Raw genomic sequence first — 26,302 nt, forward strand, 5'->3', positions numbered from 1 at the left:
TCAGATGTAGACTAATGAGATGTGTGTTTTATTTTTTACTTTTTTGGTAGAAGTTACTTTAAAGTTACTCTTCTTTTAAAAAACCCAATCATTTCTTTCATGAGTCTTGTAATAGTTAAGAACCAACTCTTTGTGCTCTCTTGTCCATCATATGTTCTTCCTAAAATTTGCATCTAATATTTTTAAACTGCATACAAGATAATTAAATTAAGAAATTGTAATTTTTTCCAAGACACCTGAAGTCTTAGTGTTAGTTCTCTTGTTCCAAGGCTAAGAACTTACATGTGCTGAGAAGATAAGTTTCTTTAGCTGGTGGACAACTTGGAGTAACTTGAGCTCTGTTTATCTTGTTATATGCAGTAATTACCAGCCCTTCCATTAGAATGTGTTGAGAGAACCTGGTTCTACCACGTGTTCGTTTGGGGGGATCAGATTGCCCGATGAATACTTGGGAACTTTTAACTTGTGAACAAGCAGTTCTCTTCAGTCAAGAAAATAAACTTTTTAAAAGAAGAAGGAAAAAAAAAGGTGGGGGAGAAACAAAGCAAGCCTTGATTCCACAGTTGGATCCTTAAGGCAGATCCTGTTAACTCAGCAGCCTTCTGTGAGGATATAAAGGTCTATTCATGTAGATAGCATCGAAGGTTTCTGACCATTATTTGGAGGCAAATATCAGGGGAAAAATGAGACAAATGTGCACATCTCTATCAAGAAGTGACTTCCTTAGCACCCACAAAAAAAGATGATTCCTGTAGGAAACTAGTAACTGTTGAGACCCTAAACTAGCAGTTAGCTATCAGACATGGATTGTTCCTTTCTCAGATTCCTACGGTTGTTCCATTCACTGAAATGGGTTGTGGAATAAGATTATTGAAATTAAGTATATTTGGTATTATATACTTCATATTCTCTACCTCCTCTTTTGTCAGCTAGTTTGTTTCTCAGTTGCTATACCTGATATTTTTCTCTAATCGGATGGGCCATCCCGAGTTCAAACTATTATCTGATGATTTGTTTTCTTGCTCCTGCCAACTTTTTACTTTGTTCTTACCTCTATTCCTTACTCCTATTTCTGGAAATTGAGTGGGAGACTCGTTGCCTTAGTTACAGTGACTAACTGTTTCAAAGTTATTTATAATGTTTGTGTTTAAATAACCTGTATTGCAATACAAATCACAGAACATTTCACATCAATAAAAAAGTAAACAAAGCAGTGCATCACTAAGTGCTGGGAGCATGCTTACAGTGCTGATTTTTGGGGGTTTTGTTTTCCTTTCATTGTTGGGGGTGGAGGACAAGTTTTAATCTGGCATTTGAGGATTCATCTGAAATAAGGTGTCTTGGTGTTATCCTTTGTGCAAATGAGAAAAGAATCTTAATGTTTCAACTCCAAATTATCAGGGAATGTTATTCTTTCCTTAGTGAAGACATTAGCACTCGCCCAAAAGGGTGGGAGTATACCCGTTTAACTCTGTTAATTCAGTTGTGATTCTGGTGTTGATGAATTATACAGCACTGACCCATTTCAGCACAAGAAACCAGAGCTAATATAAGAGTGGTGGGACTGAGTAGTTGGGAGAGAAGGGAAGATGAGACTTGTAGCCAGCTGTGTGGGTGCACAGAGATAAAGAGGAAGCACCAGCAGTGATATGCAAATAAAAGAGGGGCAAAATAGTTAGTTCGTAGCATCCTTGTAGATTGAGAAACTACTTGTTAGCTGAAGCACCTGAAGACTTCTGTCCTAAAATAATGAGATGCTCTTTACTGTGAATTGAATATAATCTGAGATTTTGTTTATCTCTACAGTAATGTATGTATGTGAATTGAATGAACGGTACTGTGTAAGTAGATTGTTTTTTACATTAATAAATTCTACCTATTTAGGGCAGCCTGAGCACAAATATTTTTCTCAGTAAATTACTGAAATTGTGTATAAATTGGAGGACAGTGAAGCAGAGGTCTGCCTATTCTAACACCTGGGGTCTGGTAAAACAAAAGGAAAAAACGACTTAAGCTTATGTTGTTAAACTTCAGAAATAAATTTACAGGGATAGGGATGAAAGTGTTTACGAGTAATTGTAACTGACTCATATTAGAACTTCCTGAATGTTCAGGTTTTGTGGCTGCCTGTTTGCATGAGTTAAGTCTAATTCTCACTGTGTCTTGAACTGTTGTGAAGTCATCCAAAATGTTTAATGTTTCCATACTCTCAGACAATGAACTTCACTTAATGGCCTTTCTAATTCAAGATGATGAGCATTTGCTTACAAGTCATTCTTGGTCATTTTGCAGCCATGCAATTATAGTTAAGGTGCACTCTCACTTTGTGCTGAAGTCCTGTATTTGCTTCCATCTGGTGCAGAGAAGAAAGTTTGGATGTATCTGGATTTTTTTTTTTTTTTTTTTTTTACTTTGGAAAGTGAAGGTACAACAGTGTCTTAATGAAGGAGGAGAAGGGAGCACAAGCAAGGACAGTCAGCATGACAAAATGAAAATGAAATTACAGTATTTAAAGCATTGAGACCATTGAGCCTTTTTTAGAGCTTACAAAATTTTTAGCAATCACGAAGAATCCATGTTTTGTTTCAAGATTTTGCTGTTTGTCCTCCTTTTTGATTGTATTTTGATAGCTCCATCTATGCTGGTCCCCTTGATGAAGGAGGAAGTTGAACCTTCTATCAGGAACCTGGTCATCAAGGAGCAGGCAGCATAATAGACCAGGGATCTACCCAGCTCACAGCTGAAGGAACTACTTGTGTTCATAGAGATCTCACCTGGGGGCAGTAAAAAACATTTTCAGGAAGTTCTGTAGTTATTAATATACTAACATAATCTATAACTAAAAATAAGTAATTTAAATCCATCGCTGCAGACCGAGTTTTGTACAGTGTTAGGGATAATTGGTATTCTCTCATTCCCTGTCCCATCTTCAGGACATCTGCTTCTTCTGTCATGAGAGTGGGCAGGTAATCTATGCAAGTCCTTTTTTTCATCCCAAGGACTTGGTGTGTCTTTCCTGCCTCAGATCTCAGTGTAGTGTCTGCTAACATTTCATTCACTCACCACTGTGTCCCCACAAAGTATTGTTGGTAGGTTCAAATGAAGGACATAAAATCAGGAGAGGAAGAAAAACAAAATGCTAGCATTGTTTTTCTGGTTACATTATTAGTCATTGTTTCGAATTAGTGCAATGTCTCAAGTCATGGTGGAAGGATGCTACAGAAATAGCATGTTAATGGAATTCCCTACCCCTCTCCTCTGTCCCTTTGTAACTGCAGAGTTTTGTTCAGTTCTTGCTGTGTTTGCTAAAACATGAGGATCAATAAAAAGAGGTCTTCTGCTTAATACTGTGTTGCTGTGCAGTCTCTGCCAAATCAGAACCCTGTGTTGATACTGCCTGATGGCTTTTATTTCCTTTGCTCCTGTCTCGGTTCCAGGAGCTGTATTTTGTTTTATAGGTCTGCTGTATTTTGCCTTTTTCTTTTTTTTTTTAAACAGTGCTCTTTCATTCTGGGGGATAATTTTCAGTATTAAGGAGTACTTGTAGAAGAACACTTTCTCGTTTCTGCCACCTGCAATGTTGCAAAGGCCATTATTGACCTGCAACAGTACTGATCCTGTAGTATTGATCCAGCTCATTTATTTCTTCCACTCCTACCCCATGATATTGTTTGCAGTTTCTTTCCATCCACAAGCACACGGACATTATCCAACACTATGTAGCTCTCAGAATGGTAAATCTATTAAAATAGAACCTTTCAAGTAACAAGTAAGTAACATTTTATGACTTGTCCATAGACATTTCTCTATTCTTTTTACCATAAATTTAGCAAATTATATTACTGCAATCAGGGATGTAAATAGTCAAGTTAATCTACTCCATAAGAAACAGAGCTCAAGAGAGGAGTTCTTTGAATGTTTTTATAATGAGAGTGAAAAAGAAAGGTGAAGAGAGGATGTATAAAACACCAGGGAGAACCAAGAGGACAAAAATGGTTAGAATATCACTGCTAATCAGTGCCAGTGAACAGCAATACTCTTCTGATGAACTTCAAGTTTCATAGTCAAGGATCATCCAAAAATCAACAGGTATATCCAGCTACCCTGTGGAGCTGTGTTTGCAATGACTTCAAGATCTTGATTCCTTTTTCTACCTGCTGCACCTTTTTACAGCACAGGAAGGGGACTTTCACAGCATCTATAATCTCAAACTAACACTGTGAATACTATACAGAAGAGGATGCTTCCTGCTGTTTTTGTACACCCAGAGATGTAAAAAATGTTTTTGGACCATGTATATCAAATTTGTTATTTTGAAAGCGCAAGTATAGCTGCATGCAGCCACATGTTTTGTCTCTGAAAGGCCTTTGACTCTTCACATCAGGAAATTGCTTCCTTTTTAAATTTTTTTAACTCTCAACATCTAGCAAGCCAGAATTATTTTAAAAATGTGATATTTTTCATAGCTTTCATTTAAACAGATTATTTATGGGGTTTTCATACCTGAAGGGTGGTAAAATTTCTGTAATACTCTGCATGTGTTAAAATTGCTTTAGTAATCATTTAAGTATTAAGCTTACTGCATACATAATTCAAGTGCCATGGCACATGAGTCTGTGTCCACAAGTGTTAGAAGAATTTTGCAGAAAAATTGCCATGACTGTTAAAAGACTGTTGATTATATCTTTGCATGCTAACCTGAACGATAAGGTCATCTGGAAGGCTCTCTTTTGCTGTTGCAATGGCTGTACAAAATACCCCACACATTTAGGATATCACACTGGTTTCCTGTCTCGACATCCCAACGCTTACATGGGGGAGCAGCAAGATGTTTCCTTCTATAAAGCTCTCTGCTGGAACTTACATAAGCCGAAGAAACAGTATCTGTTTGAACAACAGGAGGAACAGCAATGCCAGCGGTGCTGTGGAGATTGTCAGAGAAGTTCAGCTCCTCTTTCCTGCAAGTTTGCCACACTGGTATTAGCAGTGCTCTTCTCCATGTTGATTGGAGGTGTTGCAGCCATTTGGGAACTGTCATTCTGGAGTAAGTTCTTTAGAAAATAAGCTATTTGCCTCTGGAATGGCCACAAGCACAAATAAAACTTGTAGGCCTAAAGCTTGATCTGGTGGCAGCAGTTGGCCACAGTGAACTGAACCCAAGGACAGGATGAATGTGCCTGCAGAAGAGATCTCAGAAGTGTCTGCTGGAGCTCAGCCTTCCATGGTGTGGCAACCCTTATTACCTCTACTGATATACAAGTGTTTTAGATGTGTCCAGAAAAGCCCTGTTGGTTTTTTTTTTACATGTATATAGTCATACACGTATGACTGTAGTACCTACTAGTGCTTCTTTTATGATACCTGACACATCTTGTTTTTGGAAAAAGTAACCTGTAAAAGTGGGATGGATAATTGAAGAAAAGAGGAGGAATTGCTGGAATTACCTCATTTGACCTCAAGGTTTCGTGACCTGCTCTTGTGTGGGGTGCAGCGATATGTAGCCTGCCTGGGAAGTGCTGTGTTGTCACGGGATGCTTGTTCAGAATGCCAGGTTCTTACTTTTCACTGTGTGGCATGGCTGCAGAAGTGAGGTGGCAATTCCTTTGGTGTATATTTTCACTGTCTTGATTTTGTCACTAGATAAGAAACAATAAAAATGACCTGTAACAAGCAGGCTTAAATACTGACAGAAACATTAAGATCTGTTTTTCTTGTAATTCTGTTTTTCTTTTAAGAGGTTAGTTAACAGCCAAAACTATGCTAATTATGAGACTTGGAAATTATCTACCACAGTGAAGGCCAACATTTTCAGCTGACAGATAGGAGAAGGAAATACAGATACATGAACTACTGAATGCAAATATATTTCTTGTGTAGGGTAGGACTGTGTGTGCGAGAAATGGACTACACTGCCTGAATCAACCCTGTTCTTTTAAGCCAGTGGAGTAGGTAAATTTTAGTGAAAGCTTTGAGTTCAGTAATTTTAGAATGGAGTTTAATGATGTGCTTTTCCTTGAGTTGGTTTGTTTTTTGCTTTTTTCACTTGCAAGGTTTCTAACAATAATGGTTGAAACTCACTGGCTTCTAATCTCCTGCATAAAGCCATGGTTTGATACTAGGTGGTAGCTGAGCTTAAGCAGTCTCTCATTCTTTTCTTCTGCATAGTGGTGAAAAGGGAGGGGAGAGGCAAATTATTGAGGTTAGCATAGGACTGTAAAGTTGTTCCTTGAAAGTTTTCCTAAGTAGGAAGCAAAAAAGAGTGGTTTGGATCAGATAAACTTACTCTAATGTCTGTCTTTGTGTCAGAAGTCCTGTAATTACAGATGATGTGTCTCGTGTGTGTCATTTGGTTTGGGGGCTGGAGGTAAGTGGAGAAACTTGAGTGTGGTCTGCCTTTCTCTCTGAGTAACTTTCATGCTGTTGGTCTTAAACTTCTTAGAATGTGTTTTGAAACTCAGAAACAGGCTTGATTTTCTTGTCTGGTTCCTGATTGTTCTGGGGTTTGAGTGTGGTTGTGAATTCCTTTTTAACTGTGAAAGAACCTAGGGTCTTAAGAAGTCTGCTTCTATTTATAACACCCCATGTTGACTTACATTGACTGAAAACTTTGAAAGAAGAAAAGTTCCTCTGTAACATACAGGTTTACCACATTTCAGGATCCTCAGCTTTTGCCATCTCCCATCTGACAACAGCATGTCGATTTTCCTGCAGCATTTTAAAGTTGTTTTTTCCCCTCTTAGGCTGATCACATGCTCTACCACTCAATTTTGCAACTGGAGCTCTGAAAGTGACACCAAAAAGACTTTCTCTTGCCTTCCATCTCTTCTCAAGAGGCTACAGTGAAAGTATAAGACCGTGTTCGGGTAATCCAGTTACCTGAAAACCATATACCAAAAATAGTCTGAACTTGCTGCAGCCTTTTTCCTCATAGAAACATGTATGGATAGAAGGCCCTTCAATATTTGTGCTTCTTATGTGTGCAGTTTTAATTCCTGGACACCTTCCAGTGATGGCTTGGAGTCATGCCTATTGTGACTAGTGATCCCTCTATCTCCCTGCACAGAGATATGTGCCTGGGGTAGGGAAATATCTAGTGAGAAAATGTGCTCATAGAAAAATGCCTAAGTTGAAATAAATTCTACAAATAGTAATTAATGAAGCATGTCAGTCTAAGAGTAAACTGCAGCCTTCTGTAATAGAAGAAATTTTTTCATCTCAGCTCAATAGGAAATTGAAACAAAAAATGTAGTTAGTGTTTTATATTCCACATATCACCTCATATAGTTGTATGGGTACCACAACATTATTGGTTGTGCAAGTATTTTTATCAGCAGCTGAAGAAGATAACATTTTGAATTGCCATTAATGAAAACCTTATCAAGGTGGGCTGTTCCTTACTTTATTCTGTTTCTTAGTTTGATTGTGCTGCAAAAACATTTAATTCAGCAGGTTATGGATGAGGCTATTCATTCATCTGACTGGTTTAATTTTCTGGAATAAGCAATGGTAAGACTACAAAGCTTCATTTAAAAAAAAACGAAACAAATTGGGCATGTCTTTTGACTGTGAGAATGCACTGGGAATAATTACCTTGGCAAATAAGGGTATACTAAAATTGTTTTTAACAGTTTCCAAAAAAATAGTTGCCTACGTATCACCTGTATGCTTGTGAGGACTCAGGTTACAGCCCCTACTTCAGGGTGGTTCTTGAAGCTGGTCATCTGCACCATTTAAATTTTTTTTTTAATTTTAGCCTGAAAGTCTTAGGCAGCTGTTCAGGGGCTGCCTTCTGAGTAGGTCGGCTGTGCCTGCTGTGGGCTGTAGGGTGGTACTATGCTGCTTCTAGTAGGTGTCAGAACCCACATGGGTGACATAAAAATGTAAAACATAAACAAATGAACACTGGAATGGGGGAGGGTGGGGAGAGGGAATGAGAATGACAAACATTAAATAAAGAACTATTTTGCACAGTGTTAATAAGAAACATAGTTTGATATTTAAAACAGCTTACCTAAGTATCAGATTATAGATTTTCTTCGTAAGGGGACAGAATATGAGAGGATAGCAGATTCTTCTTTGCTATGCTGAAATAAATCAAGTTATTAAAAGTACGCAAAGTTTTGAGAATACTTGTAGTATGTAGCTGTTCGTGTTTAAAAATCAGAGTCAATGCTGCAAATTAAATTACATTTATGGCAATTTTCTCGTTATTCTGTACGTAATGTTCCTTGTTTTATAGGAGATACAGAGTACTTTTTGTTGTGCTTTTTGTATTATGTTGTACAAAGGTTCTCAGTGATAAGACTAGACAAAAGGTTAATCTATTTTCAGTGTGGTTTATTGGCATGGATTGTGGGAACTTCAAGGGATTGTTCGAGCTTGAGTACATAGAGAACAGGACAGGGAAATTTTTGATTTAAAAATTACATTAAGAAAAGATATGAATATAACTTGGCTAAGATTTAAGTATAGCATCTACTTGCTTTCAAAGAATTATAAAAAAATAACACTTAAGTAGTATATATTTGTTGCCAAAGGATTTAATTCAAACTGCTTCATGGACGGAAGTCATGAGCTAAGCACTTGGAACGAGTTTGTGAAAGCTTACTGTTTGAAAGCAGCATTAGACAGTAGCCTCTTCTGGAACAAATGGTATTTTCTTTACAATTACTCCTCTTAATTGGTCTGTTCAGTGTTGAAAACCAGAAGAATCTGGGAAAAAGAAAAGCTTCTCATATGAATTGAAGTCTGACAGAACTGTGCTAATCCTAAAATTTTGACAGACTTTGTGGCCAACCCCAAATCATTGATTCAGCTCATTAACTGTTGTTGTGTGAAGGAAATACTGTGGACTACTTAACTCGAGACATTTTTGGAAAATTTTAATTAGTGGCACATGTAATTAAAACAACTTTTTTTTTTATTTCTGTCTTTGTTAATTGCTCTGATAAAATCACAAATTAAAAAGTATAGCAGAAGTAATAAAAGTGAAGTAATTAGTGCATTAAAGTAATTAATGCGATGTAAAGGTTATCATGTGCTATTTAAGTGCATCCAAAAAGAAAAAATAGAACCCAGGATAACTCACTTTGATTTGCCCAGGTCTGCCCTTCTTCTGAACACACATAGAGATTAGTTGAAAAAGTGTTAGGAAAGCAATCAGCGGTCTGTTCTGAAGAGTGTTACACCTGGTGATCTTATTTAGTGGTAGCTTGCTTGTCTTCTCCCTATGGAGGGATTTAAGCAGTCAGGACTGTGAGAAATTGCTGCAACATTGTGTTGCTGTTGTGGAGAGATGCTACAACAATCATTTTATACAGGGTTTCTTTTGTGTCTGGTTGTGATTGTGCTGGATTGCACCCTGTTTAGTGCACATCATTTTGCTGTTCTATATTTGGAAGGTTGTCTTCCTATCATTAGGGTTGGAAATGACCTCTGGAGATCATCAGTCCAACCCCTCCCAAGGCAGGGTCACACAGAGCAGGTGACACAGAAACATACTCAGGTGAGTTTTAAATGTCTCCAGAGAGGGCGACTCCACGACCTCTCTGGGCAGCCTGTTCCAGTGCTCTGCCACCTCAATGAAAAGAAGTTGTTCCTTGTGTTGCGGTGAAACTTCTTGTGGTTTAGTTTATGGACATTGCTCCTTGTCCTGTCACTGGGCACCACTGAAAAGAATCTGGCACCATCCTCCTGGCAGCCACCTTTGAGATATTTATAAGCATTGATGAGATCCCCTCTCCATTTTTTCTAACTTAACAGGCCCAGCTCCCACAGTCTATCCTCATAAGAGGAGATGTATTTTCACAATCTTTTCTCATCTGGCCCCTATCTTCACCTTGAAGGAGTGAAAAACTTTAAATTGCCATGTGGCACAATTCTTGGGTTCCTGTCTGTCAAGAAAACATCTGACTTGTTTTATTTGTTTTTAAGAGCATTGCATCTAGATAATTGTAGGTAGCCAATGTACTTTGGAAGTGAATTCTATTTAGTCAGTGTAATGGCACTTTAGCTGAGCAAGGTCTTAGTTTGGTTTACATGATTTGCTTTAGATTGATGGCATTACTTGGCTGAGATTAATTTTCCTGGGAATGTCTGTGTCCACCGTGCAAGTGGACTTAGCTGTGACAGTTAACCTGTCTTTTTTCTCGTCCCTTGAAGTGTTCCACTGTCTGTGAAATGTAATAATATATTTTTTAAAGTATTTACTCTTTTTTTTTCTATAATGACCACATCTTGCTGAACTTCAAAATTGTGGTCTTATATGCAGCAGTCCTCAGGTCAGATAGAGAAGGTGACTGACATCTGGCAGTCAGAGGTACCTGATTTTCTTCCCTTTGCAGGCTGTATTGATGTAGTGGAATCTCCTGTAGCACTTGTGCATGGCAGGTAAGAATGCCAGTTTTCCTTGTGTGTTTATGTGGAAGGGGCACTCATGATTTAAGCTTTAAGCAATTGACAGAGTGCACACATAGGAGATGTGTGGCCACGTGTCCTGTCCAAGCAACTGGGTTCTTCCCTGGAGTAAGAAAGTCCTAAAGTGTGTGGTAGTACCCTCTGTGTTTCTCGTGGAATTACAGTGAACTGGAAAATGCGGCTCTTGTTTTTCACTCAAATATTTGACTTGCCACTGACTGATTTGGGCCTCTTGTAAGCTGAAGTGCTGCTACATCCATATGTGAAAATACGTCTCTTGAGTCTACTGGCCAGTTCTCTTTCAGTGTTTTGCATTTTGGGGAATGAAAGCTGTATATCATTGAGCTGTGTTAAAAGCTCAAAGCTTTGTTTGGACACACTTATGTGGAATGCCTCTGTTCCAAGTGAATTCTGACTCTTCTCCTGTCCCATCTTAAAAACATGTTTTTGTCCTGTAACAATAGCCTCAAGGCTGATAAGGCAACGCCACCCCATGTGTGCTAGCGTTTATAGGAATTTGCAGACTCTTAAATCTATTCAAAGAGCTGCTTATTCCACATATTTTGTAATGTTTTCCAGTCTTTTTCTTAAAAGGCCTAGTCAATAGGATTAAGAAGACAACTGCTATTTGCTTTGCTGGCCTTGGGAATAGAGAAATGACCGCATGCACTCTGTTATTCCCTGTGTATTATGGAGCTTCCCCATTAAAGATCCAGTGAGGCCATTTGGATGTACTTCTATTTCTGCTTTCAAAAATTAATCTAAAAATATTCTTTTTAAAGGTACCAAGGAGGTTTTTACTCATGATGATGATTTGTTCCTGTTAGAGCATGAGTTTAATGTTTCCAGGAGACATTCTTTTTTATGCCTATAACTTAAATTTTGCAAATGCATATGTTTTTGTTAGAAATAGTATTTATGTTTTATCATTATGTCTGATGGATGTGTGTTTTCTAAAATGCTCCTAACCTTTCTTCCTGTTTTTCATACCCTTGTATTGGGGTAGAGTGGAAATGTTAAAATTCAGACACATGAAAATTAAATAATTAAAATCCATGAATTAAGAAACAATTTCTTAAAGGTGATATGCTGGTAAAAGATTACCTCACAAACTGCTACCCTGCTATCCTACAAATACTATTGATCAAGTCTAATCTTTGTGCCTTGGCAGATACCTAAAGTATGCAATTCTTTCGTCCCTCTACTCAATGTCCATTTTTAGCTGTTGTCTTCCCATAGATGTTCTGAAATATGTCACAGCTGTGTACTAGAAAGTCTCTGTTCCACAGTCGTAATCTGAGGGGTTTTAACTCTTCAGTCCTCTTGTGTGTTTTAAATACTGAGGTTTCTGTAAAGCCAGACTGTAGACTTTGAGAGGTAACCTGCTATGGACAAACATAGACTCAAATAGCTCAAAACCTGTGCTTTCTTCTGATTTTAATGTCTATGAACATCACTTCTTGATTTGTATTTCTCTTTGAATGTGACAGGCATCTGTTCAGATTGGAAAGCATTACTCTTTCCTGATCTTATGTACAGTGTTTTTGAAGAGTACCTGTAGGTTCTAAAGAAGTCTGTGCTGGTTGTGAAGTTTCTTAATGGATTGATTTATATATGAACTGCTGTGACTCAGAGCAGGCTACCTTATTTTTATCTAGATAATTACCTTGCTAAAAGATGTGTGAAATGTAGAGATTTCTTCCCTCAGCTTAAGGAGCAATGCTATTGTCTATCTGTCCTTTTGATGTTATGTTTGATCAGAATTCATATTCTGCTTGCTTTGCTTTCTTCCCAAATTTTTAAATGGAAACTATCTCTGAAGTGCTTAAAAAATTGTAAAAGTGAAAATGAAGACCATAATGGTGTCTGAGCTGCAGTAGTTTGTTTGTTTGTGGGTTTTTTTTATGTTGTGTCATTTCCAAGTATATCATAAGAATTTTCAATGCGGCTTTTTGTGTAAGTAGTTATTGTTTGAAATTATACATGTGCACATGCTGAAACAACACGTAGATAAAGGTTTCTGGATTTGTTAAGAGGATCTTACTGCTCTTCTGCTTTGATCATTTTTCATTTTTAACAGTGGTGTGAACATCAGAGGATCAACACGTGTTTTCACTTATGTCATTTGGGATGCTTCATAGGCTCACAAGTCTTCAGGCTTGTCAGTTCATGATTTCACCTCTTGTTTTATGCCAGGGAACTGTTCAAGCTCAAGGCTTTTATCTGAGTAGCAAATCATGGGGTAGGATTCAACATCAGGAGAACTATTAAGTTTGTTTTTTAATTTACTTTTATTTAAAAATGGTCTAATACTTTTGCCATGATCTCTGACAGTTCTGCTGATTCATAGTGAAACAGCTTGAATTACTGCTTTGTTTGCCTGTGAAGCTCCTCCGCGTGGCTGTCCTCGGTGAATAGTAGTCACTGAGGAAATAGTATGGGATAGCATCCTCCTACCCCTCAGATCCTCTTCCCTCCCCTCAAATCAGCTCAGCTCACAGCTGCATGTATGTGTTAATGGTATTGATTTTATGTTAGTGTACCTACTTGTGAACTGTGATTATTGGGGGCAGACATCCTTGTGAATATCTGCTGCTGCTAAACCTGCTGGGAGTTGTAAATGCTGTTAATACAACCTCTAGAATGCTCTGAAATAATATGCCTGATTTTAACCAACAAAAAAATCAGAGGATCAAGTAAATAAACCAACATAAGTGCATCAGTGATTTTTTTTTTTTTAAGATCGTAAACAATTTTTTCATATAATTAAAAGATGAAAGCATGAAAACAAGGAGAAAGTGAGATCACATTTAAAATTAATTGTACGTTTCATGCTCCTCAAAGCTTGGTATAAATATAAACAAATCATCACAAGGATTTGGGGACAGCAGATGGATGTCTATTCTCCTCCTTCCAGCCCCCAAGATATCCAGGAATATCTTGGGAAGAACTTGTTGTCCTTCCTGTAAGTACTCTAGTTTATATGTAACCATGATAAATAAACTCAGTAAACACAAATATGTTTGTGCTACATTGAAACAGTCTTTAGCATCATTTGGTACCACTGACTCTCATCAGATGTAAAAGATGGAGGGTTCAGTGCTAAATATGTTCAAATATGTATCCTGAGATCCAAAGTACAGCTTAGTTTTGTATTTTAAAATATATTGCTTTTATTACAACTAAAATAATGTTGGTAAGCTTAACCTTCTACGTAGTTTGACTTTCCAGAACTTTTTAAAAGAAAACTGAAGAAATCTGAACTTGGCACATTTTTCTAGTATTAGTAAATTGTTTCATGATAAACCTTGGTTATGACTTCCATGAGTTTGGGTCCCCCACCCACAGAGCTGTTTTGGGAATAGCAGCTTTCTGTGGCATGTTGCTCTAGACGCTGGTGATGGCTTTGTCCGCCCTCGCTCAGATACTGCCACGATATCATCTTTTTGGATGAAACTTCCCTCACCTTTGCCGGGATTAGTCTCACACTGCATCTTTGTGAGCTCCTTGTTTCTTCCAATGTGGTCATTGCTTTTACTCTGCTCAGCACAACTTGCTGCAGAAGGCTGCTTGCCAGTGTTGATTCTGTTGTTTTCATGTTGTTTCTTTCTTAGTCAATGCAGTTTGTCTTGTCTCTATAACAAATGGTTATCATAAATAGCTTCTCTCTGAATTATTGATGTTCCACAATGACTTCTTGCTCCAATCTATTTATACTTTGAGCATATCTGCATTTTTCTGTGAGATAGAAATATGCATGTGAAATACAGCGTTAATCAACCACTGCAGTTTTGTTATATGTGAATTTGTAGGCACCTCTGTACTATAGATTTCTGTGTAGAATTCTACAAATAATTATAAATTCACAGAATAAGGTGTTCAGTGTCTGTCACTGTAGGTAGTTCTTAGTTTAACTGCTAAGTCTTCCTCTACTTCCCAGCTTAATTGCATCCATAGCATTAACAGCAGAGCGTCATATTGCTTTGTGTTCTTCCTGCTATCTTGCCAGACTATCCTTTGAATGTGAGTACAGATGGTATGACTCATTTACACTTGTCCTAAGCAGGCAACAGTACTTAGCACCAAGTATGTGCCTCCAGCTTTTGATTGCTGTGAAAAAGAGTGTTTCCCTCCCCACCCCAATGAGAGTTATCTTGCTATGATCTAATCAGATTTTAGTTCACCTTCCTTTTAAAATTAGGGAAGCAGTCTCTTTTTTTGTTTCCTATGACTAAAATGCAATTGACACTGTTTTTAAAAGATGCCAGACCTCTGCTGATTTTGCTGAGGCCACTTTTAAATTGGAGAAATGAAGATGAGCAACTGAACGGCTCCATCGTTTGGAGGTAGAAAATACACTGAAGTACTGTAGACCTACTCTGATACTTTTTCAGTACCTCTGTAATATAGATAACTGTTTTTTCCTAGTGATTGAGGAAGTTAGTGTATTCTGCAACTGGGGACATGGGTAAATGGGCAAACATTTTCCTTTCTGAGACAGAGTGGGTCTGATAGCGCTTCATTGTTGTCTAGACTTTGTCTGGCAGTCTTGAATATGCTGCATGGTTTATCTTCTCTCTATAGGAGCAGGGATAGAAAAGAAATCTTAGAAACTTGTGAGTGGTGGTGGGTGGTGAGGGAATATTATTTCTTTTTACATGGAATCATTCACCAATCTTTTCTCCATGCCTCAGCTGAGGATCTGCTCTTACAGGTAATGTTGAGGAGCATGCAGTGTGTTGAAGGCACGTTTGGCGCTGAACAGCACCAAAGTGGAGCTGAGAGTTTGGGATAAAGTGCAGGTTCATATATAGTCATGTGCCTTATTTGTTTAGTGTTTCCCTTTTCATTTCAGTCAGACCCAAAATCAAGCTCCACGTTGCGATACAGAATGGTTTTTTTTTTCTTTTTAAGATAGTAAGTTTACTGAAAGAAAGGACCAGGAGCACATTTTTCCTATTTTTTTTTTTAATATTAGTAATTTAAATGGGCAGAAGTTTCAAGTTTTCATTGTTCCATGGCTATGTCTTTCTACATATAAAATAGTATAGCAGCTCTGTTTTTCAACAAAAACTTTGTTTTCTTGCAGCTCTTTCACATATATGCTTTTTCTCAACAAAAATTTGGAGGACCAGCCCTCCCTTAAACCTGTGTAGGTGTTCATAATTGCAGCAGAGCTGTGTGTCTGCTCCCACCTGGAAGCTGACCACTCTTGTTTAAGGCTCGTACTCCCTCTGATGGCAAACTGCTGTGCTTCTCTTGCCTTCTGTGTTCACTTTTATCTCTCTCCCTTGGTCTCCATTTTATCTTCTTGCTGTGATGCTGGATTAGGCTGTTGTTTCGTGTGTGTCCCACTGAAAGTGCAGTTTTAATGAAGCTGATAAAATTGAAGGGCCCTACCAGCCTGCATGTATACTAGACAACAGTAAGCTGTTTGGTTAGGTAGGGGGAAAGGAGGGAGAGCTTATCGCCTCTACTTGAATTTATTATCGCCATCACTCTCCTGTGATACCAGTCACACTTACTTCCTAATATTTGGCTTAAACTGATGACTTTATCTCCCTGAAGCTTGAATAAGAGTACTTTGCTCTTTTAAACTCAAATTCTTCGTTCCAGAAAGCAATTGTTTGGATAATATCATCTTAGGTTTGGTACAAAAATCCCTCCGTGCTATAAAGGCTTTGTTAGTTGCTTTTGTATGGGATCATTATTAAGAAATGACTGTGTTTTAAATCTTGCAGTTAATACTAATAAAGATCTAATATATAGAAAATAGAACTGTGATTACAACTTGTGTGTTAATGATGTGATAGCATATGGTAATCTTCTATTAGCCATTGGTAAATTTGGCATGTAGATTACAAATAGGGCAAAACAAAGCTGTTTATCATGGGGTTACAGAAATAAGACATTGCACAGTTTGTATGTCTTTGTACATCTGTGTATAGAAGACCAGTTTGAGAGAAAAGATAATAGCAAGCCTGTTGCCCCTTGGATAAACGAGCCTTTGCTACAACATTACTCAGAGGAGAAGAAAGTCAGCAGATATTTGTGTTCTCATTGCATCTCTTTCCTGCTTCGGTAGTAGTAGTTTCAAATGTTTCTTGAAAGTGTTTGCTAAATTATTTAATTATTATTAAATATTACTAATTTAATTAAATCTAACCTTTGGTTAACATCAATTATTTAAATGGGTAAAGACTATTGGTTCTCATTCATTGTCACTGACTACAATAGCACTGTTGGGTACTTACTGCATGCGGTATTGCCCTTCATGTGTGATGCTGGCCAGAGTTTCAGCTGGTGGAAGAGATGTTGGACTGTAATGAGTTTTCTGGTGTGTTGTCAGGCCTTTTCTGATGGCATGAAATCCAAATCGATGGTGCATCTGACTCAGAGCCCCCTATTTTGTTCAGTTTGTAGGAACTGTTGGGATGTCAGGCTTTCAAGTAGTGCTTCTGTTTGCTTGCTCAGCCCTGCACCTGTTTGGGAATACTATTTAGCACGTTTCTGGCAATTTTGGTGGAGGTAGGTGAACCTGTAAACATGTCAGAAAGACTGAAGTAAAGCTCTTTTAATTTTGAGCCTTTAGTATCTCCGTGAATGTGAAGTCAGTAGTCTTAAAAATTTAGGTGCCTGCCTTAAATATGTGAAGTGACTAGAGCCTTCCAGGAATTCTGGCACCTGTAGGAGAGATGTTAAAGGAAGGTAGGTGCTGAGAAGAAATTTTGTTGTCTTGCTCAAGTGTTTTGGTTTTCTTTGGTGTGCTGCCACCAAGTGACAAGGCTTGATATTGCTGCTCTTGTTTTTTGTTTTGTTTTGTTTTTTTTCTTTTTAAGAGTGATTTCCACTAATCACTCTCTTTTCTTTCTTTCAAACTGAAAAAGTTAGAATATTACTTTACACCCTTGGTACATTCACGTACAATATTCCCAATTATTATTCAGAATGACATGACTGCTTGGAAAATCTGACTGAAAATTTTTAGGATAAAAGAACTGTCAAAACTAAGTTTGGGGTTTTTTTCCAGCGTTCTGCTGTTCAGTTTAGATATTCTGGATTCTGTAAATTATTGTGGAGTCTCCATCACTGGAGATATTCAAGAACTGTTTGGATGCAATCCTGTGCCATGTGCTCTAGGATAACTGTTTCAGCAAGGAGGTTGGACCAGATGACCCACTGTGGTCCCTTCCAACCTCACCCATCCTGTGATTCCGTGATTGGAAATCTTCAATCCAAAACAATACAATGTAAGCACACGTCTGAGCATAAACATCAAGCAGAAAAATGCTGAGATCAAAAAACAATATTTGGCAGATAAAAATGTGTAAGAGAAGTAATGTTTGAATCCTACATTTAGACACTTCAGGGTATCTTTTGATGAACAATCTTATAAAAACGGTTTATTAAACCAATACTCTGAGCAATACTCAAAGTGCTCCAAATTCTTCACTCTGCTAATCTATGCCAAAATTGCTTTGCTTGTTAAAATAAAGGATGTCTGTGTGTCTAAGGGGAGAGTGTTGCAGGTGGAATGGGGTGGTCATGGGATGCTGGGCGTGACTTCACGTCTGTGCAGCTCACACATCTGAGGTGTGCTGTCTACTCAACCTTCTGGGCACTATGTGTGGACAGGAATGATGGTGGGTGCAGAAATTAGAGAAAAGATGATGCATTGCCACTGATGGTTTATACTCTTTATCTTCTGATTCTTACAGACTTCAGCGCTATAAAAATTGCTTAGCAGTGAAATTATACTTTCTTTCTAAGAAAGTTGTTTAAGACTTTAGTTACAACTTTATTTGGGAATACGATTAAAGGTCTGATTTGTAGATGAGACCAGTAGCCAAGGCACATTTGCAGAGATTAGCAAATCCATCCTAAGTGCAGTTTACAAAGATTTCAAGCCCTTGCAAGAAAAGGCATCTCCCTTCATATCCCTCCCTTGGGAGTTTCCTGGCTGTTTTCTTGCACTGGTGTTCAGCAGATCTTACAGTAGGCAAGTTTGGGGGCTGAATTAACAAAAAACAGTTTTAACTTTCTGCCCGTTGGTCTCTGTAGGTCAGCTTATGGGACAGTAAGGTAAATGCAGTGACAGCACAAAGAAAACACTGGGGACATGTAACTACAGCAGTAGTCCCTCTTTGTTCTTGGCTCTGCTGGGGCTGAATATGTCCCGTGCTATTCCACCCAGTTTGGAAAGGTGACTGAGGATTGTTTTTTGACCTGAGAAATTAATTTATTGTTAAAACTCATCTAAACAATGTTGTAATCATGCAGTTATTTTGGATGGTTCTGTAGCTGCTTGCCACAGCTGTTACTTTCCATTTGCATTCTCTATCCCCTCCCAACTATGAAAGCTGAATCTTTAGAGGTTTGCTCCCTGCTCTCCCCTTTTGCCCCTCCTCAGGTGGAAGGGAGGCATCCATGCAAGCTAGGCTTTCTTTGTAAATATTGTGCATAAGAGGAGGAGGGGAAAAGAGTGATTCATTTGTTTTGATCCACAGAGAGGAAATCCGTCAGTAAAACCCAATAGTAATAAAGACTAAAACTGTTTATATAAATACATTGAAGCTTCCAGAGATCTCTTCTCTGGCACAGGAAATGTCACGTGTTGCTGACTGTGCTGCCAGTTCTGTCCCGAAGTATTGGACTATCAATATGCCAGCTGTGCTTCTTATTTTGCAAAAGAAAAAATTAATAATTACCCAAGATACAGTTTTGTTTGCCTCAGTAAACCATTGCAACAGTTTTAGCATACTTAAAACGTTTACTTCTAGGGTGACAGTAGTTGTTCCTGTAAAATATATCCAGCATGTGATGTATTGGGTTATATTTAAACCTCGTCAAAGAGGATTTAAGTTCTGAATTTTTTTTCCTGTAAATTAGGAATTAATTTTGCCTGTGGCCATTTCAACTCCAGTGTAAGTGTTCCTGTCTCATGATGCGTAAAGGCTACTACAGTCACATGGCATTTTACAGGGTAAGACGCTTCTGTATAATTTCATTAAATGTTCTGTTTCCTGTTTGTATTTCCTTGTTCTCCTAATGTTCTTCGAGTGCTTGTGTTATTTATTAAAATAGCAAACTAAGTAAATTCAATGAAATCCATTGTGGGTTCTATGACATAAGTTTCATTGGTCCCCCTTACAGAACTGATTCATAAAGGAGTATCCAAAGTGTTTATAGAGATCTTGGGGAACTGGTATTGTGGATAGACGTTTTAATTAAAAAACACTTATGCCCCTAACTTACAAAGTAGTAGGGGTGTGTAATTAAGCACTGTCTTTATTCTGTTTAAGGTAAATATATCAAGGTTGTATGTTACCTTAATTCTGCCATTTTCTAGCTTCATTTGATCCCGGTTGGGCAGCTCAGCCCCATGCAGGCACACTCTCACTCTCCACCAGTGGGATGGGGGAGAGAATCAGAAACATAAACACGAGAAAAGTCATGGGTTGAGATAAAGGCAGTTTAATAAGGAAAGCAAAAACTGTGCATGGAAGCAAACCAAGCAACAGAATTCATTCTCCGCTTCATTCACCACTTCCTATGGGCAGGCAGGTGTTCAGCCATCTCCGGGAAAGCAGGGCCCCATCACACATAATGATGACTTGGGAGGACAAATGCCATCACTCCAAAAACTCCTCTTTGTCCTCCTTCCCTCGTCTTTATATGCTGAGGGTTATCTCGTATGGCATGGGATATCTCTTGGGTCAGTTGGGGTCAGCTGTCCCAGCTCTGTCCCTTCTAGCTTTCAGACACCAGCCTGCTTGCTGGTGGGGCATTGTGAGAAGCAGGAAAGGTCTTGGTGCTCTGCAAGCACAGCTCAGCAGTAACTAAAACAACCCTCTATTATTAATATTGTTTTCATCACAAATCCAAAACACAGCCCCATTACAGCTACTGTGAAGAAAATTAACCTCTGTCCCAGTCAATACCAGTACACTGAGTACCTTGAGCTAGTGTTTTGTATGCAACATTTCTGTCCTTTGTATGTTTGGACAAAGGTAGCTACTGTAACTACCTATTTTGGCATGTTAATAAAATGGATAAGCAAAAAAAAGTGAAACTTGTCAGTATGTGAAGCCTGTAATTTAACTTTGATAGCATGGAAGCAAGTAAACTGTTTGAGGTCATCTGGATTGTGGCAGTTTTTTGTTAACTGTATTTATTTTGATACTGTCTGGATTTTAGAAGGCCATGAGAAAAATTGGTTTAGGTTGATACAGCAGGTGACTGGTGATGAAAGCCTTTAAGAGAACACAAGTAGACTTCCATTACTGTTTTAGTGCCATGGGTGTTTTAGCTTTGTACCTGAAGTTGCATTCACTGTAAGTTCTTATATGTTGGGGTTTTTTTGCTTCAGATTCTGAACTCTGTTTTATATGTCCCAGTTTCAAGACTAAACATCACTGTTTAATTTGAAATGACAGATTTTTTTTTTTTTTTTTTGACTGAAGCTTTTTTTTCCTGTTCAACTGCAAGAGTGACTCTTGACTGGTCTATTGCCTTTTGGTTTAGACCAGTTCAGCTACTTTCTTTCTTCCTCCTAGCACGGGAAAATAGATCAAGACTCTTTACACATAAAAGTAGTTCTGAAACTGTAAAAAGAGCATTAATGTCAAGCTCTTCCCTAGGGCTAGAATCTCCCTAGAGGAGATTATCCTATGCTACCTACTATTGCCAGTGTAGTATCTATGGATTCTCTTAACAAAGTAGTCCCTGTTGACAAAAGTCTAAATTAGAGTTTGCTTGCATAAGTGCTTTGGTGGTATAAAACGACTGTTCTTCCCAATTTGCACAGGTTTTCTGTAAAGTTTTTTTTATGTGGGCCTCAAAGAAGTAGTTGCTTTGCTCTTGACAGGGGGCAAAACACTTTTAAGCTGTTACACACTTTTTTGTTGATTTTTCTTGGTAAGCTGAAACACTTATGGAGGGAAATACATGTAAACTTGGCATAGTGAAAAAAATCATAAGAGCTTAGAGAAGATGTCAATTCCATCTTTTTCACGTCTATTGAGGAAGAACTGATTATATGTAGACTATTCTGGAGTTTTGGAAAAGTGTTGCAGTTTTTAATGCTTAACTTCAGAAGTAAAATTTACTCAAACAGCTAGTGTACATAATTTGAGATTATTACTGCTGAATAAAAGCTGAGAAGGCCAGTTTTGACCAACAGGCTGCATGTTCACGAGTTCTAATTAATTTGGGTTTTTTTACTGTGCTGGTTCTATATTGAAGAAGACCTGTACTTTGAAAGAAGCAGCGCCTGTGTGTTTTTTTTTCTGTGTTGCTACCACCAGGTTAGAAAATTGGAGGCTGTTGTCACTTAGCATGTTCTTACCCTGTTGCACTTACCTCCATGTAGACTGCGACATAGAAACAAACAGCAGTAATACTTCTTGCCAGTAATGAAAACACGCGTTGTTCATGTTATTTTAGTTTGAAAGCACCAGGTTCTGGGAGCAGTAACAATGATTTTAGGACAATTTTGGTAGAACTTTGCATTCTAGAAGTTCATGAAGATGCCTTGAGAGGCCTCCTAGAAACAGAGACTAGACAGGAGTAAGGAAATAAGGTAGGTATTTATGTGAAAGGCCTTCAAAGATACCCCGTGGGGAACCAGAGGCTACTGCCAAGATGGACCCCAAGATGGACAGCAGGTCACGAGTTCTTCACACTTTTATCACTTTGGTTCATTGGCATATCAGGGTTAATTCTCCAATTAAAGCTTCAGTTTAATGATGTAATTCCCCTCTGCTTGCCTCCCTTTAGAGGCCTTTTGGTTTATACTTTTTGGGCCTAGGACGGTCTGGGTATCCTTGAAGAGCAGGCCGGGAGAGGCTTTGTTATGTCTACCTAACATGAGAGAGCAGAAATTAACAGGCTACAAGAAACTTCAGAGTTACACACTAAGCAGTACAGAATTTGAAAAATATAGAAGTTAAAACCTAAGGCATCAATGATAGTCTGATAGATTTCTAAGTAGAGGAGTTGTTGCTGGATGTAAGAGGAAGTAGTTGCAGTGCTTCTCTCTCCAGTCATCAGCTTTCTTGTGCTGGATGAGGAAAATTGTCATGAAATGGTAGTTTCAGTTGCTGAAAGTTTTTGCTTTAATGGTGTGGGACATGAACCTTGCTTGGTTCATTAAGACCTTTCATGCTTGTACAGTAATCCTTCTTCATGCATTTCTACTGCTTAAACATGTGGCTTTCAAAATCAAACCCAAAAGTTGTGGTTTGTCTTGGAACTCTGTATGGGCAAGTCTGTGAAACTGAAGTGAGTAGTAGTCACATGTTTTTCACAGCCCACCCAGAGCTGATCTCGCCCTCTTGGGATCTTGGACAGCCTGGCAGTCCAAGTCCCCAGCAAATGGGATACTTCTGGTCCTGTCCATGTAGGGCCTGGGTATGGCTGCTGGAGGCTTCCCAGTAGGGGTGCAATGGAAGCCATCTGCCTTGTGAGTAATGTTTTGCAAGACCCTTAAATCGCAGTGCTTAAAAGTGTCTTTGGTTGGTAAGTGTTGCTTGTGGGTATTCCTGACTATACTTGCAGCATTTGCAGCAAAATTGTTAAAACTGGGACTGTTTGATAAAGCCCTCTTTTGCAAGACACATTCCTGTTGAGATTAGATGGGACTGCACATGGTTCCACTGTACTCCTTTTGTTTTGTCTGAACGTTTCTGTAGTTGCTATGATTTGCACAGAAGTGTTCAGTTTGTGATAGTTACCCTATGGTTAGGATGATTATGTCTCTCCAGGGTTTCAAGGTAAATTATATTCAGAATTTCATTTCAGTTTGTTTGTCCAGGAGCTCCTTGTTCATCCATGCAGGCTTTCTGGTGTTCACTATTTCCTGAACTTTGTAGGGATACATTGCTCTTGAGCCTGGAGGAGACAATCTTTGAATATCATCCTGCTCTCTTGGGCTTCCCTCTTCCCTCTAGGGCTCTATCCCATGGCACTCTACCAAGGGGATCCTCAGAGAGACCAAAGTCTGCCCTCCTCACATCCGAGGTAGTGAGCTTGCTGTGCACCCTCCTGGCTGCCCTGAGGATCTTGAATTCAAGATCAAGTATATTTTATACCTCTTTAATCATGCTGCTAAATGTCTTTTGGTAGTCATAGTAAAGTGGGTTCTGTTTTGTACTGCTGGTACCAGTTGTATTTTTACAGTTTTGAAGAGCTGCATCTTCTCTTAGTTCCTTAACATCACATGCTAGAAATCTGGAGACCATGCTGCTTCGTGATGTAGATGTCTCCTATAATTTGGGGCCTGTGTGAAGATGAGGTTCCAGATCTGTCCCCTCATCTGATCTTTACAGTTTTACATGTCTGATGGTTGTTTTTCTTGACTGACCTATCATGGAATCAAACTAGAGCAACTTTAATGCAAATCATACTGTTAGAGGAAAGTGTCCTGACAAATGTCCTGTGGAGAAGTGTTGATTTCCCCCTCTCTTCTTCACATCTTTCTTGGGGTTGAAGTGGCTGTGAAGATCATGGCTTATAGTGGTTTAGTTTAAAAACTGAAAACCATGGTAGCTGGTAAACCTTGTTTTGCTCTTGTGCCAATACAAAAGTGATGCAGGTCCTTATTGAGAAATATTGGAAATACAGTGCTAGCTACAGTATTTCCAAAATGCACTTGCTGAAAGATGGGTGTTTGCTTTTTGGGTGGAGCATGCAGTCCACTTTTTACATGTTATGGGAATTGTTTATGCCTGGAAATTGTTCTTTTGGGGTAAATTATTCAGAAAACTGGGTCACCAGACAGCTACAAGCTATCCAAAAACATTGGTCATGTACAGATAAGAGACTTTAACAAATCCATTATTTGTGTGTAATGGGTACCAGAATGGTGCATGTTTCTTTCTTTGACCTTTCAGAATTTCAGTACCAGCTATAAAATACTCTGCTGCTATATAACACTTAGGGTGCTGTAACTTAAATTACTATAAGTGTGGATTAAACAGATAAAGACAAAATTTATTTTTCTCCTAGTCTTAGTAATACTGGGTGGGTAGAGGTTCATTGTTGATTTGGGGTTTTGTTGGTTGGTTGGTTGGTTTCTTTTTTATTTTTCCCCTTGATTCTGGCACGTGATACAGAAAACCTGCATCTGAATTTTGGCTGAATTTAAAAGCTGGATGCCTGTGGCAGTTAGTATGTGTGGTCTAGCATTTGTGCAGATGTTGTGGTAGCTCTTTAATGCAAATAATGCAGAGCAAAATAAGTTTTTATTTTTAAGTGTGTTACCTCAGATCCTTTCTCCAGTGTGCACTTCAAGATGACCTCATTTTAATCTTTTATAAATGTGGCTATTTGTGACCAGATGGTGATAGTAATGACTGAAAAATAAGCTCCGTTCCACGATGAATGGCATTTATCAGCTGCTGCTTTTTGGCAGGGGTGGGAGGGAATGTGTTGTAAAAATATGCTGATTGGTAGTTTGCTTGTTCCACCTCTGTTAAAGCCAGGAGTTCTGTGGGACAAGAAGTTGATTGGATGTTTCTCTGGTATGGAAAGTGAATTTTTTTGTCCTTCTTGTTACGTTTTAATGCTGCAGGAATTCCATTTCAAAATACGTAAACCAAAGCTTGTATTAAGTAAAGAGTAAATGCTTGAGAATCTTTTCCTCTTCTTTCAGGCTTGGAAAAGCGATGGAGTAAAGGCTTATTTTTACATTTGCTTTTAAAAATTTTATTTTTTTTAATGGAAAGTTTTGCAGATTTTGCCGAAATATTAATATTGTGCTCATTGATGTTATAAGTACTTTAGAGAACAGAATTCAAGTGTTCTTTTTTAGAAGGTCAAGAAATTTGAAGTAGCATCTCTAAAGAAATTATATCACGTAGCTGCTTTTCGTTTTTAAGACCTAACAATACCGTCTAAATGGCTTTGTCTTGCATATTTAGGTAAAGATAAATATTTGAAAAGAATGAGTCTTTTTTCCCATAGATTTTAACATTTCTTGGATAATGTTAATTCAGTTAGCTCTACAGTATTTTAAAAGAGTTGGTAATACCCCTAGCAAATAACATTATAGGCCTATTACATCTAAATTAGTCTTTATTTTTCACAGTTGAAGACTTTATAATTTTGGTTAGCAAGGAGTAGTTTGTCAGGTTATCTGTCTTGAGATATGTACTGTGTGACTTGACTATTTATATAGATTTGCCACAGAGTTTTTCTTTGATGTGTGGTGTTGGTTTTTTTGTTTTCCTGCCTCAATCAAGAAGCAAGGCAGAGGTTTGGTGGGTTTTTTTCATACATGTCAGCCTGTTGGAAAGAGTGAGAAGTAACACACTTCTACTTCCAGAATGAGAATCTGGAGAGAAGCCCACCTTTTGCATTTGTTTTCTATGGTGCAGCATTGCTAAATAAAGCTTGTTGCTACTTTGCTGTAAATTGAACTGGAAGTAGTGAATTTTGTTAATATTCTTAGGTAATCATGTGTGTAACTATGAAGGTTTTCATGTACTTCAAAGAGTGAAAGGCTTTTGCTTAGTGCCAGAAATTTATCCAGAGGCTGTTTCTGTCATTTGGGGAGGAACATTTTGAGTCTCATTCTTCATATGGCAGTAGTCCTATTTATCTTCCTGGTCTCTGTTCTGTGAAGAGTTACAGCAGCTGTGGTTGCTTCTCTGCAGTTTGGAGGGTCTGAAGCTGGAGAGAAGAGGTACCTAGTCCTTCTGTCTTCCATGATTCAGTGTTTGTGGGGGGCAGAGTTCCTCATTGCTCATCAAAAATTAATGCTAAGTAGCTTCTTATTAAGAGAAAATGAGCAATAGACCAAATAATGCCATCTACATTTCCAAAGAGGACAACATTTCATTAGAAGAAAAAGAAATTAATTGGAGTTTTTAAAAAAGAGAGAAAA

The 26,302-nt window shown here is 38.2% G+C and overlaps 1 protein-coding gene across 2 annotated transcripts in view; it reads left to right on the forward strand.

Annotated features, from left to right (window-relative positions):
• Positions 1-26,302, forward strand: part of ANKRD28 (ankyrin repeat domain 28) — a 119,060-nt gene that overhangs the window by 4,859 nt on the left and 87,899 nt on the right. The window contains exon 2 of one of the 2 annotated variants that reach the window (XM_048302471.1): positions 19,306-19,399. The exons of the other annotated variant lie outside the window; for it this stretch is intronic. Within the exon in view, the coding sequence (XP_048158428.1) occupies positions 19,358-19,399 (42 nt within the window). The 5' untranslated portion in view covers positions 19,306-19,357. The remainder of the gene's footprint in view (positions 1-19,305; positions 19,400-26,302) is intronic. 2 annotated transcript variants of the gene reach the window in all.

The sequence above is a fragment of the Corvus hawaiiensis genome, chromosome 1, assembly GCF_020740725.1.
Source record: "Corvus hawaiiensis isolate bCorHaw1 chromosome 1, bCorHaw1.pri.cur, whole genome shotgun sequence".
NCBI lineage: Eukaryota > Metazoa > Chordata > Aves > Passeriformes > Corvidae > Corvus > Corvus hawaiiensis.